The following is a 14,366-nucleotide window of genomic DNA, read 5'->3' as shown; positions in this document are numbered from 1 at the left end:
TAGGTTATATATATATATACACACACATAAACACTCACAGCGTGGCATTCTATGTCTGCCTTATTACATTGAGGATGCCACCATTGGTCCGTACTCCAGGAATTAAATTGTTGGATCATCCTTTACCCTTCTTTTTCCATTTCCCTTCATTTCTCATGATCATGCATTTTCTATGATTCTGTATCCAAAGCATTTTTTTTTTAAATGTGTACGTTTTGTGTTTCTATTGCAATCATTAATGAGGTTCCTATCATATGCTTCTACAACCCCTTATTCTCATTAATCTATATATTTAGGCGCAACCATACATTGACAGAGAACTTCCAGAAATTCACACCGGTTTCAGAAAAGAATGCGGAATGAGGGATATCATTGATGACATCAGGCGGATCTTGGTTGAAAGCAAAGAATACCAAAAATATGTTTACTTGTGTTTTATTGACTATTCAAAGGCTTATGATTGCATGGATCATGACAAGCTATGGACAACATTGTGAAGTATTAATATTCTGGAACACTTAATTGTGCTCATGAGGAACCTGTACATAGACCAATAGGCAGTTGTTCAAACACAACAAGGGAACAATGAATAGTTTAATAATCAGGAAAGGTGTGCACCAGGGATGTATTCTCTCACTATACTCATTCAATATTAAGAAAAACATGGCATCACCATTAGAGGAAGATTCATTGACAACCTGCGATATGCAGATGATAAAACCTTGCTTGCTGACAGCACAAAGGACTTAAAATTATTACTGATTAAGATCAAAGACCACAGCCTTCAGTATGGGTTGCACCTCAAAACAAAGATAACAAAAATCTTCACCACTGGACCAATAAATACCATCCATTTAAATAGAGAAAAGATTGTGAAATTATCAATGACTTCATTTTGCTTTGATCAACTATCAACAATCATGGAAACAGCAGTCATGAAATCGAACAATGTATTGCATTGAACAAAGCTGCTGCACAAGACCTTTCTAAAATGTTGAAGAGCAAAGATGTCAGTTTGAGGACTATGGTGAGCCTGAATCAAGCCACGGTGTTTTCAATAACCTCATATGTATGTGAAAGTTGTATAGCAAATAAGGAAGCTCATAGAAGAATTGATGCTTTTGAGTTATGGTATTGGAGGAGAATATTGAAAGTATCATAGACTGCCAAAAGAACAAATAGATCTGTGTTGGAACAATTGCAGCCAGAGTGCTTCTTGGAAGCCAGGATGGTCAGACTTTGTCTCTCATACTTTGGACATATTGTCAAGAGGGACCAGTCTCTGGAGAAGGATATCATGTTTGGTAAAGTGGAGGGTCAGAGAACAAGATCACCAGCTAAATGGATTGGCACAGTGGCAGCATTGATGGGCTCAAATGTAGCAAGGATTGTAAGGTTGGCCCAGGATTGGGCAGTGTTTCGTTCTCTTGTGCATAAGGTCACTATGAGCTGGTATTGACTCGATGGCAGTTAACAACAACAAACTATATTTAGCAAATAATTTCTATCTAGTAGTGTCTTAAATTGGGTTCTTTAGGGAGGAAAAAACAGGGAATATCATATATGCATATATAAAGTGAGATTTATATCAGGGAAATAACTCACACTGTTGTAGAGATGAACAAGTTCCAAATCCTCTGGCCAGGTGTCAGGCTGCAGGCCTTAGACTCACATAGCTGCAGGCCTGGTGAAACAAGCATGATGGCCAATAGAGCAGGCCCAAAGAACAATTGGTTGGATGACAAGACTTGCAGAATTCAGACCCAGCAGAAAGCACGCAAGCTTTTCCCTAATGTCCAATATACTGGAAGCAGTCCACACCCAGGAGTAAACTTCCTTTCAACTGCTCATATTAAACTCAATCATCATTGGGGTAATATTATGTCAACTGACAAGCCACAGAGAATCCTGGTCTAATCAAGTTGACATAAAACATTAACTATCACAAAACCATATGGACTTAAAAATGGAGAATACTTTTGAAAATGGCCAGGAATTTCTTCCTGATACTTTATTATAATTATCAATGTAGTAGTATAATTGTTGTTGTTCTTAATATTTTTCTTCCAGAGAAGAGAGAAAGAAAGAAAGAAAGAAAAGATGATAAGATTGCCTTATTCACCTTGTCTTCTTTGAACTAAAAATAGTAAGTTGTAATGGTGGTGGTGGTGTGCCATGTAGTTGGTTCTGACTCATAGCGACCCTGAATAGGGTTTTCAAGTCTGTAAATCTTTATGGGAGCAAAAAACCTCATCTTTCTCCCATGGAACAACTGGTACTTTTGAACTGCTGACTTTGAGGTTAGCAGTCTGGCTCATAACAAGTACGTTACCAGAGCTCCTTAAGTTGTAATGTTGTTGTTGTTGTGAAGTGCCATTGAGTTGGTTCCAACCTATAGCGACCCTGGATAGGGTTTCCAAGGAGCTACTGATGAGCCTGAACCCCTGACCTTGCACTTCAAATGACTTTGCACTCTGGTGCATTAACCCACAGTTCCACACCAGGATTCCAAAAGTTGTAATAGTAAGTGCTAAATAATTATTAATTGAATAAATAAATGATAAACGTTAAGAATTTAATGCAATTTCTACATTGCAGCTTTAATTACTGTTCTGAAAAATATCTCAGCAAGTCATTCTTCTGCTTAAAGTGCATTACTGGCTCATTACACATTGGGTTTTGCAGTTCATATTGCTTGATGTTGTTAAGTGCCATCAAATAGGTTCTGATTCATAGTGGTCCTGCCTAGAGTGTCTAAGGTATGGCTGGTGGGCTTGAACTGCTGACCTTGGAGGTAACAGTCCAGCTTATTCTACAGTACCACATTTATTGTTGTTGTTAAGTGTCATTGAGTCAGTTCTGTCCCATATGTTCAGAACCCTGTAGAGGGTTTTTGATGAGCAGCTGGTAAGCTTGAACCAATGATCTTGTGTTTAAAACTGACTTTGCAGTCCAGTTCATTAACCCACAGCACCACACCAGGACTCCATATGACCTATAAAGTATGACTAAAATATGCCATGTTAATTTATTCATGAAATTTAGAGAACTACCTTAAGAAAGCAAAGTAGAAAAAGTCTTACTGATAATGAGGGAAAAAAGTAAAAGTAAAAAGAAATAAGGATCTTAATACTTAATGCTTGTTGAAATTGCTTGCTGAAAGTGAAGAGGACTTGAAACATTTAGTTATGAAGATCAAAGAGCACAGCCTTCGATATGGATTACATCTCAATGTCAAGAAAATAAAAATCCTCACCACTGGACTAATAAACAACATTCTTATCAATGGAGAAAAAATTGAAGTTGTCAAGGACTTCATTCTTCTTGGATCAACTATCAACACTCGTGGAAGCAGCAGTCAAGAGATCAGACAACGTATTGCATAGGCAAATCTGCTGCACAGGAACTTTTTAAAGTATTGAAGAGCAGAGATGTCAGCTTGAGGACTAAGGTATGCCTGACCCAGGCCATGGTGTTTTCAACAGCCTCATATGGTTGCGAAAGCTGGACAGTGAATAAGGAAGATCATAGAAGAATTGATGCCTTTGAGTTGTGGTGTTGGAGGAGAATACTGAAAGTGCCATGGACTGCCAAAAGAACCAATAGATCTGTTTTGGAAGAAGTGCAGCCAGAGTGCTCCTTGGAGGCCAGGATGGCTAAGCTCTGTCTCTCATACTTTGGACATATTGTCTGGAGGAAACAGTCGCTGGAGAAGGATGTCATGCTGGGTAAGGTGGAGGGTCAGAGAAAAAGAGGAAGACCCCTAATGAGATGGATTGGCCAGGTGGCATCATTGATGGACTCGTGTGGCAGCTAGTGAGGTTGGCCCAGGATCGGACATTGTTTTTTTCTACTGTGCATGGGGTCGCTATGAGTCGGTTCTGACTTGATGGCACCTGACAACAACTATCTTGAATACCTGGGAAGTTATTATGTATGGACTGCAAAAGTGGCAGTTCAATCCCACCAGCCACTCCTTGGAAACATACAGGGTTGTTATGAGTTGGAATTGTCTTGATGGCACTTAGCAGCAACCGGTTACATATGTAATTTAAGAGGTATATGTTATTGTTATCCTACTAGTATTTTTAAAATATACCAATATTTGTGTAGGGAATAAAAATAACGAGTAGAAGTATTCCATGAGCAAAATCATAGTGGGAAAACCAACCAAGGTATACAACTAGATTTAGCAAGTGTGAATAACATATGCAATTAGAATGAGCTCTATAACATGTGGACCAATGGGAAACAGACTAGAGCAGTATGTGGAGTAAAGTGTTACATTTTCTGAAGAGCATTCATAATGACTTTAGATACACCTAGGAAAGTGCTTTATCATTCAGGTTCATCGTAATGAGATTGTTTTTTAAATAAAACTGATTTTAAAATTAATTACTTATAAGCTAATGAGCTTAACAATTTTTAGAAATTAATTTATCTCTGCTTCCAAATTCTTGTTTTCAACATACATAAATACACACTCACTTCCCATTTATCAATATAGTTCCAAACACTAGCTCATTATGAGAAAGTCAACACTAGGCAATAAAGGAAGACCATGTCATATCACAAAATTGAAGAAGATGTTGCCTTATTCTGAATGGTTAGCTACTGAAAACATTATGAACAGAAGCATAACTATGTTTGATAGATTACTAAAAGATGAGCACCACAGGTTAAAAGTCACTCAAAATATCACTGGGGAAAAGCAGCCTGCTTAAAGTAGAGTTGACCTTAATGACATAAGGAAACAAAATTTTTGAGATGTTCATTTGCTCCTGTGGCACAACTCAAAATGTGGAGAAACAGCTGCAGACATCCATTAATAATTGGAATGTGGAATGCACAATGTATAAATCTAGGAAAATTGGAAGCCGTTAAAAATGAAATGGAAAATATAGAAAGAAATATCCTAAGCATTACTGAGCTGAAATGGAACGGTGTTGGGCATTTTGAATTGGATGCTCATATGGTTTACTATGCTGCTAACAACAAATTGAAGAGAAATGGCATTGGATTCATCTTCAAAAAGGGTATTTCAAGATCTGTCTTGAAATACAATGCTATATGTTATAGTATAATATCCATATGAGTTGGAAATGACTCAAGGATACTTAACAACAAAAACAAGGAATATCAGTTAATACCCCTGTTTTTTAAATGTAAACCCCAACCACTAAAACCAATGATGATGAAATTGAACAAATTTACCATCTTTGGTCTGAAACTGATCAAACATACAACCAAGATGCATTGATAATTACTGGTGACTGGAATGCAAAAGTTAGAAACAAAAACAGTAATTGGAAAACATGGTCTTGTTGTCACAAATGATGATAGAAATTGTATGATGGAATTTTGCAAGACCAATAACATCTTCATTGAAAATACATTTTTTCCAATAACATAAATCACAATTACATGGACCACACAATAATCAAACTGACTATATTTGTGGTAAGAGACAATGGAGAAGTTCAACACTATTAGCTAAAACAAGGCCAGGGGCAGTGGAAATCACCATCATTTGCTCATATGCAATTTCAGATTGAAGCTGAGGCAAATTAAAACAAGTCCACGAAATTCAAAATATAACCTTGAATATATCCCACCTGAGTTTATAAACCATCTCAAGAACATATTTGATGCATTAAGCACTAATAACTGAAAATCAGAAGTGGTGTGTGATGACATCAAGAACATAATACAGAAAGAAAGCAAAAGGTCATTAAAAACAAATTAAAGACAAAAACAAATGGCTATACAAAGAGACTCTGAAAATTGCACTTGCACATAGAGAAATAAGGAAACTGGAAAAAAATGATGAAGTAAAATACTGAACAGAAAATTTCAAAGGGCTGCTTGTGAAGACAAAGTAAAGCTTTGAAATGAAAAGTGCAGAGACATGGAGTTAGAAAACCAAAGGAAGAACACCTTCTGTATTTCTCAAGCTAAAAGAACTGAAGAAAATATTCAAGCCTCAAATTGAAATATTGAAGGGTTTTGTGGGAAAAGTATTGATTGATGTTAAGAAGCATCAAGAGAAGATGAAAGCTATACACAGTTACTGTACCAAGAAGAATTGGCATGTTATTCTAGTTTAGTTACAAATTTCAGTCATTTAATTCCTGTAATAACATTTTCCTAAGGCGTGAAAAGTTTAGGAAAAATTGTACTCACTAGGGTAGCATTATGCAGTTATATTTAATTATATAGATGAAATTCTACTGCCAAATGTATTAAGTTCAATGGATCTTTGTCTTGAGCTAATGCTTTTCCTTATAGTATAAACAATTGGTTTTGAATCTATAATTTTAATAAAGATGACAACAAACAAAAACAAAAAAGATATGCCAACAATGGCCTCAAGTTTGAATCCCCAAAGCCTTGCCACATATAAAACAGAAATATTTCCAAATACTTTCATCCTTTTGTTATGAAAACCTTTCCTCAGTAAACAGATATCCATTAAATGCATTCATATATTTTTCAATGCAAACTTTGTCTAAAGCAGTGATTCTAAACATTTCTGTGAATTAGACTAATTTCATGTACCATAAAATGGCAGACTTTCAAATCCAGACTTGCTGTTACACTGATTTTTGTCATACTAGGAAACTTTCCTTATTTTGAAATGAACATCCAAAGTTGTTCGGAAAGATAATATATGTAAGACATGTTGAGAAATAATTCTCTATTTATACTGATTTATGAAGTAGCATGTGAAATCAAATCAGTTTTATTTATAACAACACCTTCATCGATGCATAATTACAAAAGTTAAATAACATGCTAAGTACTTTAAAACTGAAAAAGTGTTCTAATGAAATAAATTAATAACATTACTCTTCATTTTTTTTAAGTTAATTGATTCATTATTAAATGATACAGTTAAAGTAAGAGCAATTGCCTAGAAACAAACAATCTATATAGAGTCTAAAAAAGGTTTACTTTCTTGTCACTGCTTAGGGATACTTTGCCATAGAAACTAATCACAACTTTTGATAAAACATTCCTATGAGTAAAAACTTTTTTCATCAAGCATATATGCACCAATATTAAATAAAGTATTCAAAAGGAATATTAAAAAAATTCTGTCACATTGAGATTTTAAAATTTCACTTTCAATTTAATAAATTATTATTGCATGTAATTCTTAGAATCTATTCAATATCTGTTGGGCACATGAAAACATAAAAAAAGGAATACATGAGGTTGGTATTCATATATTTGTTATTGCCTCTAGACATTTTCATGAGGAGTTTTTATGTAAAATGTACATTCTGAATGTGGATGATTCAAACCCAGATAACAAACAATTAGCTTCTTGAAATTATCTTCCTTTGAGTATAGCAGCAACATACTGAAGTGGTGGTGGATGAACAGGAGGAGTGGGTAAGCAGTAAATCATTTCAGACAATTTCACACTCAAGGCTTGTTGACATGAGGCAGGGCAAAGGAAATAACCCTGTCAGCACCTGCATCATTAATGAAGGACAATGATGCTGCACATTTAGAGAATGGAGAGGAAAAAAATAAATCATGCTTAATTTAAAAATAGGCTGTCTGATCTATTCAAATAGAAACACAACCTTGTGCTTGTTGCTGTCATGCATTTCCATTAAAATATTGAAATAGAAAATGAGAGTTCAATATTTTTTTTTTTTTTTTGCTGCAAATGTTCTTGAAATTTTCAGCTCAGTCCCATCATATGTGGCATCTATACATTTAAAACGTGTAATTTCACATTTGTCTTTAATTGTCTTCTTGACATCCGTTAAAATCACAAGTTGATACTTAAAATGTAAAGATGTGTATCTGTCAAATTCCTTTCTAGCACAGATTAAATAAAGATGTGGCACAGCTCAGATACAACATGCTTCAAGAGATAACAACTATTGCTCTATGAGTGTATATCATATGTGAATTAGAGATGAGAAAAATTGACAAGGCAAACAACTTCAGCAGTAGTTTTATTAAAGAAGATGGAGGTTTTAATGGACTCTACATGCAGCTCAAATGGTTGGAAATGACCAATCATTCCTAAAGTTCACTTCTTAATTATTATATTTCTCTGAAAGTTGGTTCTATTTTCACCAAGTAGAATAATATTAATCTAAAATGTACAAGTTATTTCTAGCAAACTCCTACTTCAAACTGCTTCTAGAAAATGACTTCACTAATAATGTTGTAGCATATAACAACAGTTCCTAAAATGTACTTTATATGTATATAAAAAAAAGAAGAAAATAAGAAACATGGGCTGAATAATCCATTAATTCTAGACATTATATTCAAATGATGCTTTAATATTTAATTGCACCAAGTAACCTAGTTACAGCTTGACTAGATGTCACTTTATTGCTATAGTAATAAAATAATCCACATTGTGAAGGTTGTTTTAATTGCTCCTTTGTTTTAAACACTGAGATATCTTGTTACAGTAGAACCTTCGCTAGTGATCACTCATAAAGCCAAGTCCTACAGAACATTCACTTCTCATTTATTAAGAAGTGTGCTTTTTTTCCCGTTTTCTTTGAAATAAATGTCTGAAGAAGTAGGAAACTCATATAAGAAAAATGCGTGAAAATAAATTAGTTGATTGAGAAATTGTTTTTTGTTTTGTTTTCAAAGCTAATCTTATTTTGGCTCACTCTTAGCAATGCTAAAATCAATCCAGATTCAGAGTTTCTAATAGATATAAAATAATTAGAAGAGACTCCCAATAGAAGCAAAATCAAGACAAATTTTGAGATATTTATTCTGACGTAAATTTCATACAGATAGAATGATAAATCACTAGAGAAAGATTTCATATTTGAAAAATTGGAGGATCACCCAAACAAGGGAAACCTTCAATGGGAAAGACTGACACAATAGTATCAGTAATAGACTCAAGCATATCAAAGGTCATAGAGATGTCTTAGGATCAGGCAGGCAACATTTTATTCCGTAAGATTCATACATAAAGTCAAGTTCTAAGGCCAATGACTATACAAGCAGATTTTCTGAAACCTCCCACATATGAACACAGTGATATGAGGGCTGGCAGTTACAAAAATGACTCCCACTCTCCAGGTGTTCCTTTTGAAAAGCTAACAGCATAATTCTGTTGACAGGTAAATTGCTTTGAATTAACTCTTGAACTCTACAGTTCTGAATAAAATACGTTCAACTTTATGCATACTAGTGTTTGGGAGCCAATTGTTCATTTTAAGAGTAATGTTCCCAAATGGCTCCTGAGAAACTAATCTGTATGAAATTTCAATAATAATGAATTGATAACAAATACCTTAACCTTTGTAACTAATTTACATATTATTCGGAGCAGTAAATCTAAGTAACTAAGCTGCCTTTAATTCTTTAAATACTTCCATGTAAGATTCAAACAGCAGAGTACTGACAAATTCTTATTGATCTTTCTAAAATTTAGAATGTCTTCTTGAATAAATAGGTAATCTTTTATGTTCTCTAAACACTTACAACACACTCGCTAATGCATGGATTCGTCCTCTCAAATATCTAAATAGGTATTTTTCAAATCTTTCTTGGCCATTTTGAGTTTTGATTACTTTTTCAATGAATCATTGGCTAAATGTAATAAACTTGAATGTTTTTAGCTGGCCAGATAATTTTATAATTACAAATAAATCATATACATGTTGTTGTTGTTGTTAAGTGCAGTCGAGTCGGTTCCGACCCATAGCGACCCTGAATAGGGTTTCCGAGGCTGTAAATCTTTATGGGAGCAGAAAGCCTCATCTTTCTCTCGCGGAGCAGCTGGTAGTTTCGAACTGCTGACCTTGCGGTTCACAGCCCGATTCGTAATCACTACGCTACCAGAGCTCTTTAGCAGTTCGAATCCACTAGCCGCTCCTTGGGAGAGAGATGAGGCTTTCTGCTCCCGTAAAGATTTACAGCCTCGGAAACCCTGTACAGGGACACTATGAGTCGTACACGACTCCACGGCACACAACAATAAAAACAGGATTTCTGAGGAGCAACTGGTGAGCTTGAACCAAAATCATATACACAGGGAGCTTTAAAAAAATTGTGAGAAAATTCCATTATCTTTATCGTCTTATTTTTTTTCATTACCTTTTAATTCAATTTTTCCACAAACTTTTTGAAACCCCCTTTCAAAACACTTTTATATATTCTATTTACTGAAGCAATTCATACTTAATTTGCATTTTTCAAATATATAAACATAAAATATCTTTTTGCATATTATAATTTTTGATACTTGATTTATTCACTAAATTTAATTTTCAACTGAGTAGTGGTGACAGAAAGGAAAGTAGGGGTAGGTGAAATAACAAAAGAAACCAAAAAATCTTATCATGATTTTAGCATAACTTAATTTAGTACCAAGTATCTAAGTTCACTTCATTACAACAGATTTAAAATTTTTGTCTGCTAGGAAGTTATGGAAATCTTTTTAACAGATTCAAATTCATTTGTCTGTTTATTATCTCCCTCACCCCTTAGTCCTAAATGCTATCTCCAGCAGTAGTTGACTATTCAAACCAGTGTAGTATTTGCAATATTTAACGCTGAATTTCTGTGTGGATACACAAATGAAACTATATTCAATTACAGATAGTTAAATAAATATGACAACACAGCAAACAAACAAAATTCAAGTTACATAGTTTGAGCTAATAAAACAATATATGTTACTCTTTTATGTATAAATTGGCAAAAATAAATAAATAAATAATTTCATTGTATGTCTAAATTAACCATAACTTGTTTCAACGTTCCCTTTGACAGGAAAGTTGAAATTTTATTTCGACTAATTCATCAAATTAAAAAAAATTTTTTTTCTTTACAATAACATTAAGTTAATTTAATTTCCTACAAAATAGTTCAAGTAAAGCATTTTAGGGCAGTGCTATTCTGGTACTATTAATAAAATTGTGACTTCAACAAACAGGTTTCCTATTTACCAGAAACTATGATAATTACGGTAGCAATGCAGCAGCAGGTGACATTTTTGTTCTAAAATTGTTCAGTCTATTAATTAACATGCCAGTACTTTATACAAATTTTAGTTTTAAGTGTTTTGCTTTTGTATGTTCCTTTTCTATGGTACTGACATGCATTGTGACTTTATTATTTTTTTGGTTACACATTTTTTCCTATAACTGTTGTTCCATAAAATAAACTTACTTAGTTAATATAAGTATTCTTCAGTGCATTTTTTCTCAATTTTCTTTTTTTGAGAGGGTGATAAATAAAGTGCTCAATATTCAAGTATAATTATTTGAACCCTGAAATTTATCAGCACTCGTACTTCAGAAACCATTCACTCAGACAGAAAACTTTGAAAGAAAATGAACAAATTTGATTTACAACACAGAATAAACAAGAATTTTAAACAAAGAAAGAAAGCTGTTCAAATATTGATGAAAAATACAAGGCACTTACCTGGAATAAGCTGTGCAAGGAACAGGTGATTCATTGACAAGCTGAGGAGTGATATTATGACCAAAAAAGGAAATTGTTTCCATTTCATTTTTGTCCCTTCCTTGCATTACACCAGGCCAGTGATACAGATACGTTTTATCTTTAGGAAAACAAACAGAGAAAAATATTTTTTAAAAGGCCATGTTGAGAAAAGAATGTTAAAAGTATCTTGTGAAAAAGTTTAGTTCAAATGAACTTAAAAAGTTATTTCTCAAAATTATACAACACAAAATAATTAAAATTAATATGATTTGCTGAATATATACTTTAAGTAATGCATTTTATACAAATGTGGAGCACTTCATGGGGTTGCCATGAGTCAGAATCATCTCGCATGGCAACAGGTTTTACACAGGATCAGAGAAAAATATAACTATCTATTTAAGGTAAAGCAAATATTACTGATGAGAGATAAATAGCTAGCTAGACAGATAGTTGGCATGTTTTGATGCTACATTCTCAAGATATATGATTATTCTTATAATGTGCGATTACATTGTTCTGACTCAGGGCACAAGGGAATTTAATGCTGTCTAGTTCCGCACGATCTCCCATGAGATAAATGTTCAGGTTATGTAAACAATACAAATGTATTATTGTGGTGCACACAAAGACTGCTTCTTGATAATGATTCTTCCATAAATGTCATTCCCTTTGATAAGACCCAGAACACACAAGTCGCACCCAAAAAGTTACATACAAAGTAGTTTTACTGCCACCACCTCCTATGGGTCTGTTATTCTCAGCAAATTTGTGACGGCCCAGCTCATGGTCTCTGCAGCCTCGTGTGCTGTTCAGCCGCATGCATATGGCAGCAGTTTTCTTTCTACTCCTTACAGACATTCTATGGCCAATTCTGTATTCAGTAGACAGTAACTTCTGTGTTCTTCTGGTTCTCCCAGTTCTAACATGCACCAGGACCAGGGTTTATGATGTTTATGGTGCCCATGTCTTGAATAATTTTCCAATTTTTTTATCTTCCTGCTGATGTCTCCATCCTATGATGAGGACAAAGGATTAAGGGGAGCAGGGTTTTCAACATAGAGCCCGTGTGGCCCTGGGAGACATCCTCACTCCTCTTGAAAGTGTAAGGTGTTCATATCCTCCCATATAGGAAAGTCCAGGGATCTGCCCTGTCCCTGGGCTTTTATTGGTTTTACCAGGAGGCTGCTAAGCTTAGTCAACATTGAACTTAGGTGATCTCTTTCAGTCCAGTAGGCCCCTTCTCATTGCCTTCCTCTTTAGACCTACTCTCAGAACCAAATCATCCACTGTAAAGGGGTTCCATACCTCACACCCATGGTTGGTTGATGATCAGCACTTGTGATCAATTGGGTTTTTAGGAATAGTTCACCAGGACATTCTTTCTGGCTTGTCTTAGTCTGGAAGCTCCTCTGAAACCTAGTTAGCACTACAGCTACACCAAGCCTACACTGACAGAATGCTGGTGTCTGTACTTGGTTTGCAGAGGCAAGAGATCAAACCTGAGTTCTGCAAATAGAAGGTTAATTTTTTATCACTGAACCATGAATGTCCTTTATTTATAAGATATTAAAGGATAAAATGGGATGGTATAAAAACAGATCATGAAGATAAACTATTAAGGTATACACTAGGTGACAAGGGATCCAAAAGGCTTAAAAGATAACTATTAGGGATGTTATGGGTAAAATAATTTAGCGGTAACCTTACAAAGAGGACATATTACTAATATGAATATAGCAACTTAAGGAAGAAGTACAAAATGTGACATTATATCAACATACTTTACCACACTTGGAAACTGATTAATTTGGACAGTTGAGAATTTATTTAATATTTTCATATGTATTTTGCCTGTTGAATATCGAAACAATGAATAACACCAGAATATTGTTAGATATAGTGCTTGGGAAACGGAAACGAGACCCTCAGGTTGGAAGGCATTCAAAATACGAATAGGGGAGAGCTGCCTCCTCAAAGTAGATTTAACCATGATGGAGTAAAGCTTTTGGGACCTTCATTTGCTGATGAACCACATTTCAAAATGAGAAGAAACAGCTGCCAACATCCATTAATAATTGGAACATGGAATGCACTAAGTATAAATCTAGGAAAATTGAGTTTTCAAAAATGAAATGGAAGGCATAAACACAAATATCATAGGCATTAGTGAACTGAAATGGACTGCTATTGTCCATTTAGAATTTGACAATCGCATGTTTACTATGTCAGGAATGATGATCTGAAGAGGAATGCTGTCACATTCATCATCAAAATGAAAATTTCTAGATCGATCTTGAAATATAATGCTATATCCACTCACCTACAAGGAAAAGCAGTTAGTAGCACTGCTATTCAAATTCATGTTCCAATCACTAAAGCAAGTGATGAAATTGAATTCTACTGCATTTTTAAGTCTGAAATTGATCAAACATGCTATCAAGATTTATTGATATTTACAGGAGATTGGAATGCAAAGGTTGGAAACAAAGAGGAAGGATCAGTAATTGGACAATATGGCCTTGGTGATAGAAATGATGCTGGAGACCCCTGATAGAATGTTGTAAGACCTATGACTTCTTCATTTCAAATACCTTTTTTTAAACAATATAAAAGAGGATTAAACAAATGTAGTTCATCAGATGGAATACACAGAAATCAAACTGACTACATCTGTGGAAAAAGACAGTGGAAAAGCTCCATGTCATCAGCTAAAATGAGACCAGTGGCAGACCATCAACTGGTCACATGCAAGTTTAGCCTGAAACTGAAGGAAATTAAAACAGGTCCATAAGAGCCAAGATATGACTTTGAACATATTCTACCTGAATTTAGAGTTCACCTCAAGAATAGATTTGATGCATTAGACACTGATGACCTAAAACCAGAAGATTTATGGAATTACATGA

General features: G+C 34.5%; 1 protein-coding gene across 1 annotated transcript in view; it reads right to left on the bottom strand.

Annotated features, from left to right (window-relative positions):
• The window catches only part of ROBO1 (roundabout, axon guidance receptor, homolog 1 (Drosophila)), a 1,434,915-nt gene extending 1,423,391 nt beyond the window's left edge, over window positions 1–11,524 (bottom strand). Inside the window, exon 1 of the mRNA XM_006866438.1 lies at window positions 11,437–11,524. Within this exon, the coding sequence (XP_006866500.1) occupies window positions 11,437–11,524 (88 nt within the window). The remainder of the gene's footprint in view (window positions 1–11,436) is intronic.
• Window positions 11,525–14,366: the final 2,842 nt, after the last annotated feature.

This window comes from Chrysochloris asiatica, unplaced genomic scaffold (assembly GCF_000296735.1).
Source record: "Chrysochloris asiatica unplaced genomic scaffold, ChrAsi1.0 scaffold00091, whole genome shotgun sequence".
NCBI lineage: Eukaryota > Metazoa > Chordata > Mammalia > Afrosoricida > Chrysochloridae > Chrysochloris > Chrysochloris asiatica.
Note: the sequence above shows the minus strand (reverse complement) of the source record. Positions and strands in the feature narration are given on the sequence as shown.